The following is a 24844-nucleotide window of genomic DNA, read 5'->3' on the forward strand; positions in this document are numbered from 1 at the left end:
TGCACTTTTTTAAGCAGAGCAGAGGTTTGTGAAGGCTGGGATACACTTCAGTCTACTTGAGAGTGTTCTTGCAGTTGTTAAGTCCTGTGGAATGTCTCAAGTCCTCACAATAAAGGCTATGATAGTTTTACCTGATCTTAGCCTTGAATAAAACACCCTAGATCTATATCAAGTAAAGCTTCTACACCACCACTAGTTAGAAAAGGAATGCTGCTAGTTGGGGTAGGGGGTAAAGGACAGCGAACATATACATTGAAAGCAGTACTGTGCTATACATCCCTATCTGCAATGGCAGAACCCTCCTCTAGCAGTCACAGCTGGCATTATGTCCTGCTACATGGCTAGTTTTCAGCAGTTGAAGGCCAAGTTAGAAGCTATTCGTCCTTCTTAAGGGGCTAAAGCCTCCTAGCTAACTCCGCAAGGAACAACACTGAACTTTCATTTAACAGTAGGCAGGATGAGTTTACTGAAGTCTTACACTATTGCTAGAAAAAGGCAGGCTTTGAAGTGTCACAGCAGATGGTCTAGCAATTTAAGTTGTCTCAGGTTGTACTCCTTTCTGCAGAATGCTTCCTCTTCATGTTAATTAGCACTGGCTTTCTCTTCCGTGGGATTTGTATTTTTGTTGCAGTTGGCAAGGCAAGACTGCATTATCTTTTCCAGTCTCCTTTTACAACAGAAAGAAGAGTATGTTCTGTGGAGCCTAGCAGGAAAGGGGATCTGTGGCCATGTGCATTTCTACATGTTAGCACCATTACGTTCACAAGCATTTGAAACACTGACTAGTATTAATCATTTTACACTGACTTCAGTGCCAGGAACTCATGCATCAGCTTCACCTTTAGTGCACCAAGTAGTGGCTCATCCACAGTTTTAAGTACTCATCTGCTTTACGAGAGATCAGTACAGTCCCAGCAGGTACCCAGTTCACAAAGCTCTTTACAGAAAAAGTGCCTGTTTGTCATAGCACTTGTTACACATAGTAGTTAGCCTGACATGAATCTGAGCAGTCCCACAGCAGTAAGGAAGGGAGGCTGCTTCTGGTAGCTGAGCAGACAGCATGGAAGACAGGTTTCGTCAAGGCATTCTTCAAGTCCTAGAGAGTATCCATGAAGAATTCCTGAAGTTTCAAAGCTTCTTCTAAAGGAATGAGCAAAATTTCTTAGTCTCTGTCCCTCACTTCCTCAGGCCAGTCTCACAGCTTTCTCACCTGCAGAAGCAGGTCAGGTGAAGGTCTAGCAAGGCCTAGATCACAACCTATAGCAGAACTAGTACAACCTTCAGATTCAGGATCTACTGGTTAAGCACAAGTCTTCCGTGGAGTTGTAAAACTGCCTAAGGCAAACTCTTTACGCATTCCTATGAGGTTTGTAGGATTCCTCAAGACACCCAAGTCTGTGGGTATATGAGATCAGATGATTTGAGCAGCACACATTTGGTATCTTACTGTACAGGGCAAGTAAGAACTAACTAACTTGTGTTGGAAATACACGAGCCCTTACAACTATGCAGGCTGCTATCTAGTGCAGCTTCACATTCTTTTGTTGTGATTATACGGTCCAAATACCTTGACTAGCTAGCCTGCCCAGAAACAGATACTAAATCTTAAAAAAAGTTCACTTCATCCAAATTTAGAATTCTGATAAATTTTATAAACTTGAAGCCTGCATGTGGAATGCAAAATGAGCTGGGAAGTTTCCAGCTGATGTCATCTTCTCCCTCCTTCATTCTCTCCGGAGATTTTCCAAGACTCTGGATTTACAGAGCAGCTTGGATCCACATAAAGTAAAACATCTGGAGCTTGGTATTCAGTCTTCTGGAAGGCAGTCTCTCTCAATGGAGCAGGACACAACAGAGGAAGTGTCTAAGACTCAACCCTTGAAGGCTAAAAAAAGAGTCTAAAATTCTGAAGTTATCAGCTTAATGTCAAGTGAAGATCATGCAGTCTGCTGCTGAGTTAAGTGAAGCTAGTCAGTAATACAGCTTCTACAAAGTGAATGTTCACCTATCCTGACTTAGCAAGCATACAGCTTAACCAGATAGCTTGGCTATTCCAAGCAGTAGGCCACAAACCAAGTGGTTTAGCTGAGTCTTCCAAGCACAGATAAGCTCATATCTGGAAAGCATTAGCCTGAAAACACCAGATGTTGCTCTCATTCAGCAACTATTATAGGCAAGTTTAGAAGCAAGTCATGCACTTAGCCCCAAATATCTCTAACTTCAAGATCTCCTCACAGGTAGTACTTCTTCTAGCACTTCACTGCTTTGCTCCTGAAATTGTGAGTGCTGTTCCCTTCTCCTTGTGTTTCAAAGCGTTCCATTACTTTTTGCTATCTGTTTCCCAGAGAGACACAGTCACAGATACAGTCATGTCAAGGGGATGATGATTCCATGTAACAACTACAGCTGTTTTCTGGAATTGTCTTACTTTCAGTACATGGCAAAAAGCGATAGCAGAACTACTGCTGGTGACTGGAAAACCAGAATGGTTTAGATGTAATTGTTACCAAGAATATTATGAAAGCTTGCATTACCTTGGCTTTCACAGATCTGTTCACAGCACTACTTGTCTCATCCCAGCAAGTTTTGAAAACAGGTTTTGTTTATGCAGCTCTCTGCCACTGCCTTGTACAGGTCAGCTCTGCATAGAAAGAGAAAGCATCTTTCCATCCTTCATCTAGATCAGTTAATCTGGCACTGATAGCATAGTATCATATTAGAAGATCTCACTAAGCATCTGTATAGCGAAATCTCAGTCTGCACAAGAATATGATCCAAGAATATTCACTGTGAGGGTGCCGGAGCAGTGGCACAGGCTGCCGAGAGGGGTTGTGGAGGCTCCTTCCTTGGAGGTCTTCAAGACCTGCCTGGACACGTTCCTATGCGACCTGATCTAGGTGACCCTGCTTCTGCAGGGGGGTTGGACTAGATCATCTCTAAAGGTCCCTTCCAACCCCTACCATTCTATGATTCACTGTTCTTAAACTTACTTGTTCAGTTCCATTCTCTCCCAGGTACCAGCATAATTTCTTTTTTTGTTGTTGTTTACTACAGGTCACCTTTGTTTCCTCACAAATACCTGAGGTAGATATGAGATATTGCATGCCCCCTGCTCCTGCTCTTGTTTTTCGGCACCTACTTTAAGAGTGACCAAAGTGGGGACCCAGACTGCAGAGAAGGAAGAATGCTCTGGTCACAGTAGGGAAGTGAGGATAAGAAGGCAGCCTTACCCTCCAAGGTTTCAACAAAAAAAAAAAAAAATCAGAAACCCCACAGCTAATTAACTCCAAAAACACTATTAGTCTCCAAGAGGAAGTACCACATTTCTACACTGATTCACAAATAAGACAGTGCTAAGCTGTAGTTTGACAAGGACTGTGAGAACCAGCTTCAAAGGCTGGACCTATCCTCCTGGGAAAGGGTAAGTGGTTACATATACATAATCTCCTGACATTCTTCAGTAATGGGAAGAAGAGTACAGTGTGTGTGGGTGTACTCACAACAAACAAGACTGTACTCTCAGAAGAGGTCAGTGTTTTCTGCTTTATAAATCATCTAGAATCAGACTCCAAGGTTGAGACTATTTTTAAGAGTGATACAGACTATGCTCAGAAGTAATTCTTCTTGCTGTTACCTGGAAGTGTGTCAGCAGAGGAGGGACAGTGCTGAGGCTAAAGATACAAGCCCAGATTTTTACTTCCTGGCCCTGGAGGGTATCAAGTAAGTCTGTGGGCCATGAAGCATTGGGCAGAAAGCTCCTAACTGCATACATACCACATCCAGTCCAAGCCTCACCTCCACAGCAGTACCACTGTCATTTTGCCCATCTAAGCAAAAAGCCACTAGTTAAAAACTGGCTTAATTTGCTCTCAGCAAACAGATACCAGAGTAGAACAACTTGCCAAGCCATTACTCTGATGACTTTGTTTTGGAGTTCATCGTGCAAACTACTGTTTCTGCTCTGTAGGTCCAAGTTGCCTGGTGACAGACTCTTCAGTATAGCTGAAAAAATAAGAATTTTAGATTCAGCAGGTGATCCTAACAGCATGCAGTTTGGTACCACTCAAGATCTGAGTTATAAAGGTATCATACTTGGAACACTGCTTCTTTGAAACTTTGGCTGAACAGAGAAACACTGAACAAGTTTCACGGAGTAATGAATTGAATGACATGGGCACTTCCCAAGGTTTCTCATGCAGGTCATAGGATTCCCACCTTTTTTCTGAGGCTAACAGCCAGGTCTTGTATGATGGATTATTTTACCTTGTGGTTTGTTTTCCCATAAATCATCACAGTTAAGCTAACCAGAGCAAGACTGTGGGCATAGAAGTGTATCCTGCAAATGGTATCTTCAGCAAGAGAAATAAGCCATCTCCTTCCTTTGCTGCTGAAGTCTTCAAGGACTCAGCTACAATATGGTTCAGTTTCTGCCCTACAGCGGAGGGACGGTAAAGGGGGATGTCACAAGAAGATGCCAAGTACCACATCATCTGTTCATACAGTCTGGCTATATGTCTGTCTTCTCACAAAGTCCTTAAGAGGGCAGCCTCTTTTCCTAGTCTGGAAGGGAAACTCTGCAATGTCACACTAAAGCTAAAGGTGGTTCAGTTTACACTCTAAATATGAGGATCATGAGTGGCATCTCACAGATACTTTACAGTAGTTAAGACAGGTCCTTCAGTGTTAGTAATAAAGCATGTTACTGTGCTACTTTGTGCACAAAAGGTCAAAAAGCTTTGGGGGCCAGGCATTTGGCAGATGAAATAAGTTATTATTGGGAAGAGACATTAATTAGGCAAAATGTAAAGGGATAAGACATACTTTTGTCTTATTAACCCTCAGCAATCTGACGCATACTTCCCCATATCCTCTGAATAGGAAGGAAAGTGCAAGGAGTAACTGGACGTTTGCCATATCTTATAGCTCCCTTACTGTGGCAAGGTATTTTAAACACAAAGAGGTATTTTAACACATCCACAGGATGCACTGTTTGCTTAGAAGAAACAGTTGCAGATCCAAGGTTAGTTTCTAAATCTGTTTATAAAGCACTACAGTCCATACAGAAAGAGCTTTACCTATCTTCCCTAGCAAAATTTCTGTCTGGCAACTATCCAGGAAGATTAGGTCAGTTATGCTTAAGCTGTAGAAAGTGGTAGAAGAGTGCTTGTGACACAAAGGAAAGCAAGAGAGTTTAACTTTGGACAGGCTTGCAGTTGCATCTTTTAATAGAACTAAAAGGTACATTCCATCTTCTATAGTTCTCAGTAGAAGGCAATAAACACCAATTCCACTCTATCTTCAGAGCCCAAAGATGTCCCTCTATGAACAGCAGAAGACAGATGTCTTCAGAAACATTTGGAAAAATGCAGAACTTTTGCTACTGTCCTCTAGCCCTGCAAGTTCCACACTCATCTGCAAGGAGTTTGTTTCAAGAATACTGTTTAAGACTTGGATTATTTTATATATTGGATTATTGTTTAAGACTTTATTATCAGAAGGGTTGTCCAACTGTGTGCATAACATCATAGCCCATCTAACATTCTAAAGAGCACCTTGTTGAACACATCTAACACATCCAATGTTTTGATTAAAGCTTCATTTTCAGAACTTGAGCTCTGACCCTCTAAACTGCAAAGCAGCAGCTAGGATTCAGACCACAAGCAAGTAAACTTGAATCCAGCATATGACTATGAGACATTCTCAATCCAAGAAGCCAGATTTATATCTGATTGCAGATGGAACAGTTTGTTAAGCTTGTCCAAACTAAACTACTTTCTCCTAGAGACATATAGTTTTGTGCTAAAGCTCTGCAGACATACTGTGCAGCACTCTAGAAGTAGGCTTTAGCCACATCAGTTATCTAGGTATCCAGTGTCAAAGTGCCAATTTGATTAGGACGCTTTTGAGAGCTAAGAGTAATATATCTTAAATGTAAGCAGATGCAAAGAACTGGGCAGAAGCAAAGAGAAAAAATGGTAAGGAAAGAGATGAAAGGGACAGTAAAGCACTGTAGTATCCCGGTGAATATGTTGTTTAAACAAGTCAGAATACACTTCATGTTGCACTACAACATGGGTTTCCTCATGCTTACTCATTTGGATGAGTTGCATTAGCATTTCTCCACAGAAGATGAGTGGAGGTTTCGTAAGAGCTAGTCAGTTTGTTGAGATATTACCATGCTAGTAAAGAAGGCAGAGACAGTCAAAGGTAAAAAGTCATATTTTCGTCTCAAACCCTGGAAGAGATGGAGTAGTGTGCTCTTGGAAGAGCTCTCACAGTTAGTTTACACAGGTGCAATTTAAGTCACAGCCCTCTGTCACATTTGCTGATAAACAAGACATTTTCCTGCAGGAAGGTATATGCTGTCAGAAGAGTAAAATAAACAAAGTGCATATCTGTTGGAAGAACAAAAAAAAAAAAAGAGAAAACAAATCCCAAAACCACACAGTATTACTGCTTTACTCCCTTTTAAGGGCAGCAAGTGAGGAATAGCAGTCATACACCATTTTCTCACAGTATCAAAACAATCTACAGAGACTGAAGAAAGAAAGAAACAAGGCATGAGATCAACAGATCAATTCATCTACAGAAACGTCCTTTATTTATATGGCCTAGGCTCCTGACAGCCACTGTGGCACATACAGGCATTTGATGTGGCTTCAAATGAAGTACATTGCTGTTCCAGGAGTGTGTGATCCAGGCAGCACATGGAAAGTCAGCATACAAGTCCTGATCAAGCCAATCACTTGCAGTAAACAGTATTGATTAAAATCCTCCAAGGATTTTCCTGGTGACAAGCCAAAATACAACTTTGCCTTGGCAGTGTCCAAGACTTTCACTTATAATTTGCCTTCCATTAGCATCCAAAAAGCTACAGTAAAGGTGCCAAATCTACTAGGTTTCAGTAAGGTCTGGAACAGTCTATTTACTGTTCTCACATGTCAGCACTTTCACCACTGAAGTAGTTGAAAGTGGCTGCTGCTAACAGCATCTGAAGTTTCTCTGCCCGTGAGCAACATCTGCACTGATGCATATTCCTTTCAAGGAATACATCATGTCGTTCAAGTTCACTGGAAGCGAGACCAACTATGAACACTCGCTTCAAGACGGGACTTTTAATATCCAATAGGTCCCTCAAAAGGCTACAGCCAGTTGCATTCCAGTAGTGTAAGGCAACACACTCCCATGAGGACAGAATATTGAACCAGTGTTAACACTGGTAGATGTGACAGAGAGAAGCTTCACTTCTTCTAGTGTTTTGGCTTTGAGAGGCTAGTGGCTACTCTCATATATGCAGCATTAGGATGTTTTAGAACAGCCTGTTTTTTCACACTTAAATTCAGCTTGAGGTGAGAGCACAGTCTAAGAATCAAGATTAAAGCACATGTTTCAGCACTGTAAGCCATCAGCTGTCAGATCAAGGTCAGTAGTGAAGTTACTTCTGAGAAATATACAAAATCAAATGTCAGTTTTATCTCCTGCAGACTGAAAGTACTTGCAAGTTACAATCTCAAAGATGCAGTCTGGGAGCTGCAAGTAGATTTTCACATAACAGTACCAAATTAAGTCTCACTACACTGTTAAGAGCACTTATCTTGTCTCCTGAGCTACTTTACAGAAAGCATCCTCCTAACTCAGATAAGGATGAGACTGGCTAGCATGAGAGACAAACTGTTTGAGATACCACCATGCCAGAAGACACCAGAAAAACAGTTTGCAGGTTAATCTAGGAACTGATATCCCCCAGATCACTGTGTGCCAATAGGAAAGCCTCAATTTTTATCCTCTCCCCCCCTCACTCTTAATTAAAGACAGACTTCCAGAAGCTTATCACAAAACCCTGAGGCATCAATAGGAAAAATATGCCCACACATCTGTAAAAGGAGAGGTTCTTAATCAATTTGGTTATCCCCTTCTCCTAATGAAGGAGCTCAGAGAGAATCTAGCAACTCGACGAGGTTTGAGACATTCCAGCACAGGCAGCCCAGAGGATTCTTTCCGACCACCAAGGATAATTTTTTCCACCACAGCTGACAAATTATTGCCAAGACTCACCCTTGAGAAATCCAGCTGAAGAACCAAGTTCCTCTATGTACATTTTGAATATCTATTTTCAATACTGTCTTAAGTGTGAAGCAGTCCTGCAGAAAAGATTATAGAGGCTGTGTAACACTGAATACAACCTCAAAGTATACTCCTCCCTCCACTAAGTTGAAATAACAACCACAAAGGAACAACATAGTAGAAACCATGTTCAGTTTTACCAGATAGCACTGTTACTTTTAAAATCTAAGACAGTTATGTTGATGTAACTGTTCCTACCAAGCAAAGTGTTCGCTATCCTTCATCTTGTTCAGAAGAGATGGTAATTGCCAATTTCAAAGAAATTCACTGTACTGGGAAGCTATGAATCATAAAGAGCCCAGAGAATACAGTTTTACAACAGTACTACAGTATCTACACTGTAAGATACCATTAAAGCACTCTTACTAATAAAAATCATGCTTCTATAGATGAAGGCAACTGTAAGCAGGCACACCAGTGCATTGTTGTATATGCTTCTACACCATCAAACCCTGGAGTGGCTAAAAGCAAAAATGAGACAGGCATGCTATTTTCCAGCAAGATACCATGGTATTAACCTATGTAAGCTGAAAGCCTTGCTAGGTTTAAGTCAGTTCTTTTAACTAGGAAGCCAGGAAAAGAGCTGCCTGATGCACACACATGCACACAGTGCAACAAGAAAAGAGACAGCAGTTTCATTAAACAGGACAATTAAATTCAGCCTTTGAGAGCTGATGGACCATTTACCAAGAATGTTGCAGACAACTACTTGTACCTAAAAGTTTCCTGGGCTAAGAACCAAGGTTCATCGATTCAACATGCATCTACTATGCAGAGTAAGAGAACCACAGGATTTCCTAAAACACAGGAAAACAGCTTCATGAAGAGGTGAATTCTGAAACAGTTAGGAGACAGTTCAACCAGACTAGCAATCCTGTTCTCCAAGGTGGGAAACAACTCTCCCATGTCTTTCAAGCATTTATTCTGCAGACAAGGACAAGGATTTACTGAAAGGAACCTCACATTCACAGGTCCTTACAGGTAACTTAGATCACAATATTTGCTGGAGGGACAGTACTGCAAAGGTGGCACCAATCTAGAAGGTCTGAAGTGTACTGATGACAGTTGTCTGACACCGGTGATGGGTAAGCTGATGAGAGATGCTTTGCAGAAAATTAGTCTTCCAAAGAAGGAAGAATTGATCAGGGATGATAAGTGGGTTGCCTTGGCCTCAGTAGTCATGAGTATTCCAAGAGGAGGGAGCAAAGCAAAGAACAGGATCCCAATCCCAGACTTCCAGGGAGCAGATTTTAGCCTCTTCAGAGATCTGCTGAAAAAAAAAACCTAATTGGTTTTCAAGGAACATCTCTCCAGCCCTGAAACCTGTCCATCCCAATGTGCAGGAAATCAAGCAAATGTGGCTGGAGACCTGCAAGCATGAACACAGAGCTCCTGTCTAAACTGAAATATAAAAAGGAAGCATTAATAAAGCATCAGCAGGCACAGTTAACCCAGGAGGAATACAGAGATACTGTTTGAGCATGCAGGGACAGGCTTAGTGGGTTGGAGCTGAATCTGGCAAAGGATGAGAAAAACAAGCAGAAAGGCTTCTATAGCAGCAAAACGAAGAACGAGGAAAATGCGGTCCTGATGGGGAACAAGATCTGATGACAAAGGACACAGATAAGGCAGATTTACTCAGCGTTTTCTTTGCCTCAGTCTCCATTGAGATGACTAGTCCTCATAAATCCCAGACCTGTGAGTCTAGTGGGAAGATCAAGAACAAAGCAAACTCACCATCAGTGGGGAAGGGCCAGGTCTGGGAGCATTTCAATAAACTGGACAGGCATAAACCTATGACAAGACAGACTCACAAGTGTTGTGAGAGCTGGATGAGGTCACTGTAATGACACTTTGAATTATCTTACCCTTATTATGGTGATGCAGGGAGGTTCCTGAAGACTGAAGAAGTGAAGTGTCACTCCTGTCTCCAAGAAGGTAAATATAGGTAAATACAGACCAGTCAGCCTCCCCTCAATCCCTGGAAAGGTGATGAAGCAAATATTGCAAATGATTTCTACACACACAAAGGACATGGTAATGAGATGTCAGCGTGGACTTCCAGAAAGTCATGCTTAACCAATCTAACACCTGCTATGAAGATATGAATGGCCTGGTGTACAAGAGGAGAGCTTTAACCTGGTTCATGTCAACTTTAAGAGGGCTTTCAACACTATCTCCCGTAACATCCTGATAGATAAGCTGATGAGGTACAAGTTAACCAGAGGTATAGCAAAGTGAAGGGAATACTGGCTGAAGTGCTGGACTCAAAAAGGTTGTGATCTCACAAACTTCAACTAGAAAAAGTCAACAGTGGAGCATGCCAGAAGACAGCAAAAGGACCACTACTGTTTAACACCTTCATTAATGACCTAAATGATGAGACAGTACATCCTCATCAAGCACACTGAAGGTATAGATTTGAGTGGAGTGCTTGATACATCAGATGGTTGCACAGTCACTTAGAGGGACCTCAACAGGCTGGAGAAACGGGCTGACAGGTACCTCATGAAATTTAATAGGAGGAAATGCAAAGTCCTGCAGAGAGTAGAAAGAACGTCACATAGTAGTATGTGCTTGGGGACGCTGACTAGCTTAAAAAGTAGTTTGGCAGAAGGAACGATAACATACTTACCCAGAAAAAAAAAAAAACAACCTAGACCACACTCAAAAGATCACAGAATCTTAAGGGTTGGAAGGGACCACAAGAGATCGCTCAGTCCAATCCCCTGACAGAGCAGGCCATCTAGAGTAGGTCACACAGGAACTCATCCAAGTGGGTTTTGCATGTCCCCAGAGAAGGAGACTTCACAACCCATCTGGGCTGCCTGTTCCAGTGCCTCATCACCCTCTTGATGGAGAAGTCAACCATAAACCAACAATATGCTGCATGGCAAAGAAGGCCAACAGCCTGGGAGATGAGAATGCTCAGGGGATTTTATCAATATGGATAAATACCTGATGGAAGGGTATACAGGTGGTGCTGACAGAGCTAGAAACAACAGAACAAGAGGCAATGTGAAGAAGTTTAATTATGGGAAGCTTCACTTAAACAAGAGACAGAAATTTTACTCACGAGCTGGATCCAGGTTTGAAGCAAACTTCAATTCCTGACTTTTTTTGTTCTCAGTCTCTCCCAAGACTGAGAATTCACCTACAGCTTGCTTTAACAATAATACATGTTACTGGTCTAACTTCTCATGTAGTCAGAAAAGGAAGAGGTTTGTAGAAGCTCCGGCAAATCTATTTTAAGAGTTCAGATTATACTGCAAAATGGTTTCATCTGTGGGTGGATGAAGTTAAGAGCAATAATTATAAACTAGCAACCAAGGAGGCTGCAAGTAGAGCTCCTGACTCTTGGTATATTTTTTGTTGGGAAGCTGCCAGGCTTCCTTCCAGAATATGAGTGCTATGTAACAGCACTCCAGCGAACACAGCAAGTATTTCTACTTGATCAGGTGTTAATGCAGGCCTAGGGCTTCATCAGAGGGGTAGCTTGCAAGCAAATGAGCAAGGGATTACATGCAAGCAGTAGTTTTCAGTTAGGAACCAGAAGTTTGCAATAGGAGTTCTAACATCCAGCTCCAGGGACTAGCAAATTTAAGCTATGCATTCATTGCCAGCCTGATATTCCATATCAGCTCTGCTTGCTTTAATACATGTAAAGCAGCCCAAAGCCCACTTCAGCTGTCTGGTGTAACAGAATCAAATACAAGGCATATGCAGCTTCAAAGAAGAAAAGCTTAACGTGTTATAGCTATGTGGCCACAAGTACAGTACCAGGTCATCAGAGATGTCTGAAAGAGGACAAGAGAGTCTGAGCCCTAGGACAGGTAGAATACAAAAGCTTTTGGAACAACAGGTAAAAAACCTGCACTGGGAATCAGGCCCCTATCAGATAGCTGCCAGTTTCAAGGCAGATCATAGCAAAAACAACCAACATAACCCCATCAGGGAGATATGACAAATCTAGAGGGACTACAAGTTCTAGAAGAGCACAGTAATAAGTCACACAGAACATATTCTTTGTAATTCTGCATAGCCTTGCACTTCCAACACTTAGTAGCATGTTATTAGCTCTGCACAGCCTCAGTGGAGCTCTATCTTGAGTCTTATCATACTGCTACTACCACCTGGGCACAATCACACAGTAGAATACCATCTACTTCTCATCTCTGCTCCAAACCCAGTAACCAATTAATAATACCTTTTGCCCTCAAAGTGTTGGTCCTAGTGCACAGAGCAGATTCACTATCGAAAGTGACAAACTAGTGAACTGGAGTAAAGCAGTCACATGCAAGCAGAACTTCCTTTTTTTTTTGTTAAAAAAAAAGGAGAGAGAGAGTAAATCCACACTTCCACATTTGTTCTACCTTCCTCTGCAGAGGATCTACGCTGAAAAACAGATCTCAATTAAGCGTGTATGTTTTCCAAAAAAAGCTCTGTAAGTAAGCAAGAACTCATTTTTACAGCTAACTCTGCAATGGACCCTGCTGTGTATCCTGAGGGACTACTTCCTACTGCATGTTTCCTTCTTTCCTGGTATGAAAAAAAAAGAAAAAAATCAAAACAAAGGGAGTTAGTATTGCTTGAGTTCAGCTTTAGCTGTCTCCTTATTTGGAGTCTAGAAAGGGTAAAGGGAGAAAAAGCTCAAAAAAGCTGATGGTGGTCAGGTACCAGGGAACAATGTTTTACACAATTACACTTAAGAGGAACAGAAAGATCTTTATAGGGAGGTCTGGCCAATTCAGAAATGCTTCAGAGACAAGAATCCACAACTTAAGTGTTTCACGTTTGCTGCAGAATCACTGTGAAATCACTGTCAAAGCCAAGTACTTGGCCAAAGATGTCCACTTCATTTAAGAGGTTAGATACTGCTCAGAAGTCAAGGCTTCCTGGCTCCTGAAACAACTCTCTCTTACAAGCCAAGATGAAAATGTAATTCCAGACAATGAAAGCTCTGCAGCCCTGTTCATAAGATTCAGACCACTTGAGACTCAGAACCATGGAAGTCACAGAATACAGTACAGAAGGTTTGCCTTTCCCACGACCTACTCCTCTGGTAGCACTAGCCACTGTTCTCAAACAGCAACCAAAGATATGAAACTTTAAAGTTAGACAGCATCCAAGCTACTAGATTACTCTCATCTTTGAGTCAAAAACCAATGTAAGACACATACAGCGTGTTCCTGTCCTCCATGTTCCTCTGACTCAGGATAAAGTAAGTGTTCTTACTCAGAGGCTCCAAAACTGTGAGGAATGCCTGCTTTAAGGAATGCACAGCAGTGGTGACAGAGGTTCAGCTACTTCAGGCTGCACACCTGTGGCAGTGGAAATTAAAGCTTTACAGGCAGACAGCTTCACTTCTGCACTTTCTTCCTTCAGAGGATTTCAGTCTTAAGTACTTATATCTTGTAGCAGTGTTTAGGAAGTATTTGTTCAGAGCAGGTAAGAACCACCCAGAAAAAGCAAGTTATCTAGTTCATGGTGATGACTCAGCCATTGCCACTACCCCTCTGACAGAGGGATGCCCTTGCACAGGCCTGGCTAAGTTTACTGACTCATAGCTCCTTTGAAACAGAAGACTTCAATCCAGATTTCTCTTGCAGTGCTAGTTTCCACCTCCAGAAAGAGAACCTGGAAAAGCCAACAGAGTAGACAAGCATAGCTCCTATTCAAAGATCAACAAAGAACAGCTGCAGAGCTTTAAGCCTGAATACTGGCCCCTCTGTTACCCAACTACTGGAGTTGGCCACACAGTGTTAGCTGATTAGTAAGCCAGCCTTTCAAGAGATTAATGACCAACTACCAGAGAGTGAGACCAGGAGACATACTACCTAAAAGGTAGTTTTACCTACTTACCTCCACTTACTATACTCACTCTCTAGGCTACTCAATAGACAGTGCAAGTAGCCAAAGTTCACTATTACCTTAAAATTAAGAACATGTTTGCTTGCTAAAGTTTTTTTCTGAGGTAGGAAAGAAGTCAACCTTTTTCTTGTGTGCATCAGGTATTAAGTAGAAGAGATAGCCTTTACAGAGCAGAGCTGTTGGACTCCTTCCATCAGAAAGATTAGACTTGGCTTTTGCTGCTAGTTCAGTTAGAACAGAGATGGGAGCAGGTGGGAAAAAGAGTCCTGCTCTCTTCCTACTGGAAATCCTTTTATTTTGCAAGGCTCATTACCCTAGTGCCATTGCCAGGTCAACCTCAGAACTCCTCGAGTCTAAAAATCGCTTCCCTCGCTCCCTTTTTGCTCTCCCCTTTATAGCACTCATGCACTACCAAGTGCCTAGAGCAGGATAGTACTACTTACAGGTACTAGAAGATGGACTTCACCTGTGTTGCTGCTGGAAAACTAAGAACCTTCTGAGAAGCTAGTTGACTACAGCATGTTCTGCAGCCTGACATGTTTCTGTTCCTAGGTTATCAAGTATGTTGAAACACTTGTCAGACACCTCAAAGCAGTACAGCAGAGAAGAGCTTGCTTGCACTCCAAAAGTGAAAAAACCTCTTTAATACAGACAAGGAAAGAAGTTACGGGGTGTGAGATACTCCTCAGAACAGAGCTTCTCCCCACCTACACAGCAATAAAGATGGACAGTGTTAACAGAGTGAGCACAGTATCACCATTGCACTCCTGAGCAGCAAGAACCACAAGGACACCTGCCAACACTTGTTGCTACAGTTTGGCCAAACAGCAACCTAGCTACATGAGTAAATCCAATATATCATAGATTAAAAAACCCTCCACAATTCCTACTCTTACCTTACTCATATACCCGCTTCTCATAGAGGCATGTCAACTCTTTGACAAGTTCCTTAGATGAAGGTGTATGTTCCCAGTGGAAAGATAAGCCTGGCTTCACACTTTAGCAAGAGTGGCCAAATGTTCAAGGACAGGGCTCCTTACATGGGCAGGAACAAGTGCTGATTCTGTACAGCACAGTTACAGGGCAGCAGAAGGTGACACTCAGAGGAGGCCAGGGTACCTTGACTCATTCCCCTAGAGCATAAGAACACATTGGCTCAGATACTGCTGCCAGCACCAAGGCTTTTGGAGGCTAGCAGATCTGTCCTGTCCAGAAGTAGCTGCACATTCCCCAGGACAACAGCCATAGGAAGCACCTCTTGCTACCAACAGCTCTGTAACACCTTGTATGCACATCAGCTGCCCCAGAACTGCTCAATATAAAGTTTCAAGCCCATCTCTTCCTCCCCTACAACTCTTGCTCCCGGGAAATCCTATCTTAACACATTTCAAGAAGTCTACCCGACAAGATACTGAACCCTCGCAAGAGTAGATCACCAGTACTATGCTGCTGCTACTGTTTCCACGTTCAGGAACTGTCACATCCAAGGCCCAGACACCGGGAAGGCACTTTACAAAGCCTGCTAGCGTCCCGTGGACACATGCCAGAGCTAGGGAAGGGAAAGCAGGCAGACATCAACAATCATGGCATGCATGCAACAGCGTCCTTTCCATATTATACTGCCGCAAAGAAGTAAGCAGGAGCTCAGCTGAGAAGAGTACAGCAACAAACAAGTTGAAGACAAGCTCAGTGGTGAGGGAACAACGGCAGCTTCAAGCCTTCCATGTGAGGGCTACAGCACGAAGATAGCGAGGGAGTTGCGACAATTTCTGAAGCATTCAGACCCATCTGTAGAGGGCACGACACACAGGAAGGCACGATGAGCAAAACCTTGCCTCTCGTACCCGTTACGGTGAGAGTGGAAACACCAGTGCCCCAGCTGGTCCTTCGCAGAGAGAGGGACACGATGCTCGCAGCCCCCACACCGGGTGCTTTCTACTCCCCGGGCAGCCCCGGGCTCTTGCAACGGATGCCAGCAGCGCCCTGGGCTTCATTTCCCTACAGTGAGCCAGGGATGCAGCCGGGGAGGGAGATGTGGCAGGGACACACATACACTCCCCTTCCAAAGCAGAGGACCTCTGAAACGCGGCACCCCCCTTGCCCGCGTCGTACCTTGTCGGCGATGCTGCGGGGCAGGAGCAGGTCGGGGCTGGGGGTCAGCGCTGGCCCCACCTCCTCGCTGCTGGATGTGGCCAAGGGATGCGGCATCTCCCGCAGCGACTTGGGCCCGGAAGACGGGAGAGCCTTGGGGACGCCCGCCGCGCCACCCGACATTGCGCCGGGGCCGCGCAGCGACCGAGGGAAGGAGAGAGCGGAGGCCGCGCCGCCTCGGCGGGGAGCTGCGGTGCCGCGACCGGAGCCTGCCCGCCGCCACCGCGCTACCAGCAGCAGCAGGAGGAGGAGGAGGAGGAGGAGGAGGAGGAGGAGGAGGAGGAGGAGGAGGAGGAGGAGGAGGAGGAGGAGGAGGAGGAGGAGGAGGAGGAGCGAGAGCAGCGCCTGCCCGCGCCGCCGCCGCCCGCCCCTTTAGAAAGCACCAGCCGTGCCACCTGCCTTCTCCGCCCAGCGGCGGCGGCCACCAAGCGGTGCGGTCCGGTCCGGTCCGCCCCGCCCCGCCCGCCCCCTGCCCCGGGCGAGCAGCGGAAAGCGCGGGGCCGCCCCACCGCGGCGGCGGCGGCGGCGGGCAGGGCAGCGGCGGGCGCAGGCCCCGCCCCCAGCAGGCGCTGGCGCGGGGGGAGGGAGCGGGGGGCGGCCGGTGCCAGCCGCCGCCCGGGCCGATCGCCGGCAGCCGCGGGAGCAGCGTAGTCCCGCTGAGGCCCGGGTCGGGGGGGGCGCCGGGCTGGGGTTCCTGGCGAGAGCCGCGGCCCTGCCGTCGGGCGGCCCCGGGGCTGAGCCCCGCGCTGAGGACGGTGTCGTAGGCTGGTTACATGACAGAAGGGCAAACCGGCACCTCGGCTGGCGCAGGCCGAGTTCTTCCAACTACTTGTAGGTTTGAAGGGAAACTGGGCAAAAGCTGCGCGTATCAGCGCAGGACGAGAGCTCGTGCCGGTGGAGATGCGGGTGTGACGGGTGGCTAAAATGGCAGCAGGGCTGAGGCAGCGCCTCCTCCAGCCCCGCCCGCAGGGACCGCAGCACCGAGCCGCAGGCGGGGAGCAGCCGCTGTGCCGGAGGCCGGGCGGCGCCGGCGGGGCCAGCGAAGGGACGGGCGGCCCGCACGTGGGGCCAGCAAGCGGCAGAAATACGACTTGGCGATGGGGTTACTCTCACCGCACTTGAGGGAATTAACATTTTTGTAAAATAGTATTTTCATACTGAAGCTGCTTGGAATTCATTACAGAGAAATATTTTTAGATTGGGTGAAAAGGGGGAATTTTAAAGAACAAGCACTGAAAAGTTTTATTTTGGCGGTGTGCGGAAAGATATTTTGTCTTTTCCAGGCAACCTTGAGTCCAGGCTCTCTTACGATTTGCTAAAATGAGCTGAAAGATTATATTCAGTCCTGCAGAAATGATCCATGCACATTTGCCTAACAGCATGTATCCATTACAAAAATTCGGTGATCTATCCACAGTTAACAATGTGAAAAAATGTTGATGACTGATGAATAATTAATAAATAGGAGAAAAATCATAGCCTGGTTTAAAATATTCCCTGAGCAGATAAAGCAGCTACATTTGTCTGATAAATTATTCTTTGTGAATAATTTGCTCAGAACTAATTAGACGGAATAGAATAACATGCTACTGGGGGAAGAGATGAATCAATGTGAGACTGGAGTAATCCCTTCCTTCTGTGTATAGATCCATAAAGATAGACATACAGATATGTGACCAAACAGGACTCAGATGCTGTAAACATTTTTGAGCATGCTTAACCCTTCCCAAGGGAGTACAGCCCTTGAAATCAAAAGGGCAGCACTGCTACCTACAGGGAAGCAATCACGTTTTACCTGCACCAGATGCCAGCAGGATAAACATGGTAGTGCAACACTGTAGACTTCCACTACAAAAAGAAATGTGATTTATCACAGGAAAAAAGCTATGAAAAAAGAAATAAATCCTTATTATATATAACTACTTCTACAATGTTTGGACTCCAATAACAATCAAAAGCCCCAACCAAATCCCAGATCCCAGTGAGAATGAGGCTGTGAAGTAGGCCTTACTTATTACACTTGATTAAAAAACTATCTATCAAGAAAAGGAAACAACGAATTAGCCAGCATAGAAAAATACACTCCAGCCTTATTCTAAGACTATCCAAATCTTAAGTGGACTCAATTGTGATAAAGTAGCAGGCAGGTTCATCTGTTCTGTCACACTGGTCAAGAATCAGTCCCAGTCAGGTTTGTGAAGGCCTGTATCTCAAAGGCTTATGGCTTACCAAGAGCTCTCCTACCTTTTCCCTTCAGCATGCTCACTGAGCTGTCTTTCCAACACAGACCCTTGTCCAAAGGAAACCTGTCAGGGATGCTTCTCTCTAACTCTGCCAAAACCCGGAAATGTGAGGACATTCTAGTTCTGTGCAAACATGAACACCCTTCTACTCATGAAATGTGTTGGTTTGGTGGGCAGCAGGCTGAGCATACGCGTGCTGCATCCATGCAGCAAGGACCACCAACAGTACCTATACTGTCTAAACAGCAAGAAGCAGATCAAGGGCAGGGTTTATCACTTGCTACTTAGCACTCACTAGACATCAGAAATAATGTGGCTGACAGTGGGCACCTTAATACAAGACAAGACATAGACAAACAAGAAGGTTCAGCGGAAAACATTGAGATGGTGACTAGAGCACCTTCCTTTCAAGCAAAAGCTGCAAGGCGAAGGCTTTTTCAGCATGGAGCAGACATAGCTTCCAGGGCACTCCACTGCAGCCTCCAGTACCCTTTGTGGAGGCGATGGAAGAAATGGAGCTGGACTCTTCCCAGCAGAGCAGGTTGCAGAGAGAGATAGTGCAGTCTCCACTATTGCAGATTTTCAAGACAATCTGGTCTGATCTCATGTCTGACCCTCCTTTAAGCAAGAGATTATACCAGACTTCCCTAGGTCCCTTTCAGCCTGAATGATTCAATGATTCAGATAATGTTTGTTGCTATGGAAGTCGGATGTCTATTTTATGAAGTGGTATGAGGTCACCTCTCAGTTTTCCTTTATACAAGGATGAAGTTCCAAGCTCCAGTGATTCATTTACCTATCTCCCTCCCTGTGAATACTGTATGTACAGGCAATTTATGCCTCTTTGTTTATTAATCACATTTATCTGTGTTCCCTAGATGGTTTCTGCTTGGAGCTGAAATGTCATCCTTTTCATCTGACACAAACTACTTAGAAACATTTTCAAATAACTAACCAGATGAGGATGTGCCGAACGCAGGACCTATGACTGCAAGTAAGCTGAAGTCTGGATGGAAAAAGTTCTGAAGACATTAGTATGAGGACTTTCACTCAGGAAAACAGACCAGCCTGGTGATTATTACAGTGATTCTCCTGAATTCTGACTATGAGAGTTATGCTTAAATTTTAAAATTATAAGACAAGACGGTTAACTGTTGAGCAAGTCTCTTTCCTATACTGATCCACAGGTCACTTCAATATAAACGTTCATCACAACGTATTTCTGATAATAGCATGTGTTTTGTGAAACCGAATAGACAGGGTTAGAGTATCTGTGAATCTCTTAAGGACTGAAGACAGATGTCTATCTTCCTCAATTTCAGTGAGTATCAAGTCGGTAAATATCTGTATAGGCAGTAGTCTTGGTTTAACAGTGCTATATATCGCCAGTAGCAGATGTAAACCACCATACTGAGAACATGAAAAGTTCAAAAATAAGAAATTTTATCTTGAAATAAATGAAACTTACTTTAAATTTGTAATCTGGAAAATCTGTACAACTGGCTGGCTTTTTCATTGCTGTCTTCTCCACAGCTTAGATGAAGGTGAGGCAAGTTTGTATAGCTTCCTATTCAGCCATGAGAGAAACCCATTTTTATGTTTTTTAACATGGAACACGACAGTCGTATGTACTTGATTTCAGGAGCTGGAACTTCAAAATGCCATAAGATAAAACATTTTAAGGCTTGCATTTGAAAAATTTTTTTACCTTGATTAGAACTAGTCACACATTACCAACAGAGGCCTTCAACAACTCCAAATCTTTTGTGCATAAAATAGACAAAAGATAGGCTCCTTTTTTTTTTTTATCCACAAAAAGAAAAGCTTTAAATGCATCAGTATGTAGGTCATCTGGCTCCAACAGCAGGCACAAGAATGTACATAAAAAAACTGAAGAAGTGTCTATGTTTAGAATAGTAGGAGTCTTGAAATAAATAAATAAATGTCTTCATTCTACTAAGAAGTTATGAGTAATTAAAAACATGTTAATGTTCCATTCTCCAATTCCTACTCCATACTGTGGTGGTACAATTTTATGACTGTAATGTTTTCCTTGACATTTTTATTGATAGTTTTCTTTTTGTTAAACATTGCCCAAGCTAAAACAATCAGCATGTGAAACGTGCAGCCAGCAGATTAAAATATGAGGACCAAAACCAGTGGCTAGCTCCAGAGACTGCTATTCAATGTCCACCTGTTAACCTACATCAACCTGAACAAACTGGCACACTCCCTAGCAAACCCTTCACTATTTATTACATTTACACCACTTCATTTTAGAAACAAGATACAGTGGAGCAGATGCATGTGTAATACTGGGCAAGAAGGAAAACAGTCAATTTAGGGATCAAGAATCTCCTTGGTTCAAGACAAGACTTACCAGCTTCACGTGGTTTTTCTGAAGAAAATTATTCTGGCTCTGTCACTGAAAAGAAAGTCCTATGGGCTCTCTCTCTTTGGATTGTTAGTAGGATAAATGCCGAGAGGAAGGATCTACAGGTTGCCTTCTCATCCTGCCTTTTCAATGATAGTATTGCACCTCCATTAAGGCAGTGTCAGTTCAGGAAGTACACTTATTGTGCTGATCAGCTGGATCTCCTCAACAAGGGCTGATATATATGGACTAGATGATCTTTCAAGGTCCCATTCCAACCCTTAAGATTCTGTGATCTCTGTCACCAAGCGCAGATCATTTTGTGTGTGTTACACCTCCTGTGATCTTTACCAAGGGTGGGACATAGGCCAGCATAAGCAACAACAGGAATTTTGAAGAGATTCGGTGCAGTGCTATTCAGTTCATTATATATGACATACCTACTGTTGCTGGTATAGAAGCAGATTGGTGGTGGGTTCCGCGACATGTGTGCTTTCTCTATTGCCTGTTGAAATCCTCAAAAAAAGAGCATTTTCTTCTTTAATACAATTCCTAACATGTCAGCAATACATTATTAGGTGGCAAAGTGCTTTTCTTCAAAGCAGGACTGGAACAATTCCTTAATAATAACTGAATGTCACCTGTAGGAAAAGCAGTTTACAAGTAACACCAGTGGTTTGCTGCTGTTCTGATCTGGAGTGCCAGGTACTCTAGTAATAACACTCAGGATATTTCTGTAATGGCAGATGGCTTGGTAAGTGCTCAGTGTGAGAGCCTGGAAGGACTCTCAGTTGCTTTGTAATGTTCTTTTAGTAATGCATCTTCACCTTCTTGTTCAGATAATGAGACATAAAATGGGAATAAGGTTTACAATTAATAGCAGGAGGCTGTCTTCAGGTTGAATTTATTTACTAGGCTAGACATATAAAACTCATCTGCTTCTCATAAAGTATTCTATTTAAAGCCTAAATTACAGGATTCTTCTCTGTAGCACACTTCAGACAGTACAGAAAACAAACAATAAGGTAGTCTGAAGGCTACACTAGCCGGACTGTCAGGCTTGGCTGGTTTACGAGGTCAATGGCAGTAAAAAGCTTTTCTCCCTGGTGTGGACAGCCTCTCCTTGACTGCTTGATCTTTGTCCTCCTGTGCTCTATCTGGAGAAGATAACATTTGTGTCTGCCTGCACATAGGCACATAAGAAACTACTACACAGCAAGCCCATTCTAGTGGACATAAAAAAAAATCCCAGCTATCTTTTGAAAAAAGTCCTTCCTTCCCCCGCCAGTTACTACAGCTCATGTCTTTTGCTGCAGAGATTGGAGAGGGCAGGCTTTTGACCTGACTTGGTTAAATCGTGCATACCTACTTCCTGACTGTACGGAGACGTGATCACTTTCAAGTCAACAGCACTGTTCATGCAAACACTTAAGGTAATGGGTAAGCTTTTGCTGCATCAAAAGCCTTCAAAGCTGTCAAGTCTGATGGAAAAGCAATGAACAGGACTGAGGAAAGATAGAGTACTTGTGATAGGAAGTGGAAGTCTGTGCTAAGTGACTATCAAATGAAAACTCAGAAGCCCACCCATGAAGAAAGAATACAACTATAGATACAGTATCTTGAAGCAATTGGATAGTAAAGTAATCCAAGTACAATGTTTACAGACTCTTTAAAACATTCTGATTTCTTTGGGGGGGGAGGAGGACATGCACAGTACAGATAGAAAAAAAACCCACAAAGTTTTTAGAATGGATCTGTATGAGGAGCACTGCCGGATGGAAATAACAGCAGCATTCTGGAAGATCTTCGCTCAGACCAAGGTTACTTCCCACATAGACCCTTTTCCCTGATGAAAAAAACCCACAAAACACAAAGAGTAAATCACTGTTTTGCCTCAGCTTTGTCAACTGCAAGCAGCTTGTGAAAAGAACTGCCCATGGCCATTCTGAAATACTGCACTTCACAATCATTCTGTGTCACATTCAGTTTAATCCATTTTTTGTTTGTTTAATGACACATAGCTCCCTCTATACCAAGATGACGAGAACAGCCAGCTTGAAAACCAGCATTTGATTGGCTCAAGAAACAGCAGAGTCAGATTTGTGATCAAGAACAGCCTTTTTTAAAACTGAAGATTTTGTAAAGACTTTCCAATAGACATGCAAGAAATGTTATTTCTCTCTTTTCTAAATTATTTTTTATTGGATCACAGTGAACACAAGGAGGAATTTCAGAGAAAATGGAAGTATTCTGATGCAAAAGAGATTAGACTCCATTCAAAGGCTACATTCCTTCCTGTTTCTACAAACCAAGGAGGAAATTAATTTACCAATATGAAACTCTTTCCAAAGTCAAAGAATCATTTGACTTGAAGTAGGACTATGTTTTCATACAGAACATCAAAGTTACTACTATGATCAATTTTTGCCACACTTGTACAGAACTGCAGAATGGATGAGTCCCAACCTTTTTGTGCCTGAGTTTCCTTGCTAATGGCTCCTCCATGCCTTGCTACCTTTTCCTTTTCTTTTTCTACCTTGATCTCCAGCCAAGGGCCACTGTCCACTATTTTATTTCTTCCTACCAGTTATCACTGTGTCAAAGAAGAGCTCAGCAGCTAAGCAGTCTCAAATTGCAGCTTTTCAGAATCACTTTTGTGCTCAGTCTACATAAAACAAACTGCAGGTCATCCAAGAGGGAATAATTAAAAGGAAGAAAAAGTAGCATATATGGACAGTTCTCAAGGCACAACGAGAAAAAAACAAACAAAAAACCACGAAAAAACCCCCACACAAACAAAAAAATACCAAACCAAAACATCAGGAGGAAAGGCGCTTAATCATCTGTTCAGACAAAGAGTTGAAAATAATCCCAGTGTGAGAAAAGTAGCAATGTTTGCCTTCCACGGTATTAATTAACATAGCTTTAAAGCAAATAGAAAACTCCCAGAGGCTGTGAGATGTTTGGTGGTTGCTCAGGTGCTGTTTTGGGTTTTCATTAATACACACAAACACATGGAGACAGGTTTGCCTACCAGATCTAAGGCTGCCCTTGCTGTGTCATTTGCTCAGAAATGCCCATTATTTACACCACCAAAATCTCAGCATGAAGAAGTTTAACATCCTGCAATAAAAGCATATCTAACTAGAGACACCTTGATCCATGACTTTTTTTTTTTTTAGGTAACTGATTTTCTGTACTTATATTTAAATCTAGTTCTTTAAAAGCCCACTTTATTTAGTGAAAATTATTGCCTTAAAAAAAACCCCTATTCATAAAACTCAAGCGAGGAGCAGGCCTGTTTCTTGTCTAGCCGTAGGTCAGTGTTGGCCCCATCTGTTTGCAGACATTTATTGATTGCAGTCTTAATAACTGGTTTTACTCATGTATGTTTGATGTACAGCTGATTAAGGGCCAGAGTTCAAAATCACTGCTCAGTTTGGTTTGAGTCAAACTTAAGTATTTTAATCACAAGGATGTAAAATAAAACTCACAGATTGCTGTTTAGGGCCTGTCTTCCTGACAGCCTGGATTACTTGGAGGATTTCAAAATCATGCATCAGTAACATAACCGTCCAACCCCTTCTGGAATTCATGACGTAATACTCGTTCCTGCTGCGTTCTAACGCCATGTCTGTGATTGAACAACCCTTCCTTACGCTTCTTTTTCTTTCCCCCATTTAACTACATCGATGCCTGAAGTCCCCTTCCTGTGATCTATGGGCAGTCCTCAGCCTTACTCCTGCACCCTTCCCCTACTCCAGCCGCTGGCCCTTCGGGACCCTGAAGCAGAGATGCACTTTACACGCTGAAGGACACTCCTCGGGCCCTAATCGTACCGTACCGTGCCGTTCCGTGTCGTGCCGCGCCGCCCCGCCCCGCCGGGCAGGGCTGGAGAGGGCTGTGCATCGCCTTGCCTTGGTGGCGCGTCCCGCCCGTGGGCTGGGCACCGGGAGTGGCCCTCAGCACTCCTCCCACCGCCGCCCGGGCAGGAAGCAGTCTGCTGCGGGGGGAGCGTCGCGCTGCTGCGCGTCATGAGCGTGTGCCGCGAGCTCATTGGCGGCGGGGCTGGACGGCTCGG

General features: G+C 43.7%; 1 protein-coding gene across 2 annotated transcripts in view; it reads right to left on the reverse strand.

Annotated features, from left to right (window-relative positions):
• The window catches only part of SNX30 (sorting nexin family member 30), a 53694-nt gene extending 37321 nt beyond the window's left edge, over positions 1 to 16373 (reverse strand). The window contains exon 1 of one of the 2 annotated variants that reach the window (XM_062018877.1): positions 16108 to 16373. In XM_062018877.1, the coding sequence (XP_061874861.1) occupies positions 16108 to 16269 (162 nt within the window). In that variant the 5' untranslated portion in view covers positions 16270 to 16373. Of the gene's footprint in view, positions 1 to 14891; positions 14931 to 16107 lie in introns of those variants that run through there. The other variant, XM_062018878.1, reaches the window with a different exon arrangement.
• Positions 16374 to 24844: the final 8471 nt, after the last annotated feature.

Source organism: Colius striatus, chromosome Z (genome assembly GCF_028858725.1).
Source record: "Colius striatus isolate bColStr4 chromosome Z, bColStr4.1.hap1, whole genome shotgun sequence".
Taxonomy (NCBI): Eukaryota; Metazoa; Chordata; class Aves; order Coliiformes; family Coliidae; genus Colius; species Colius striatus.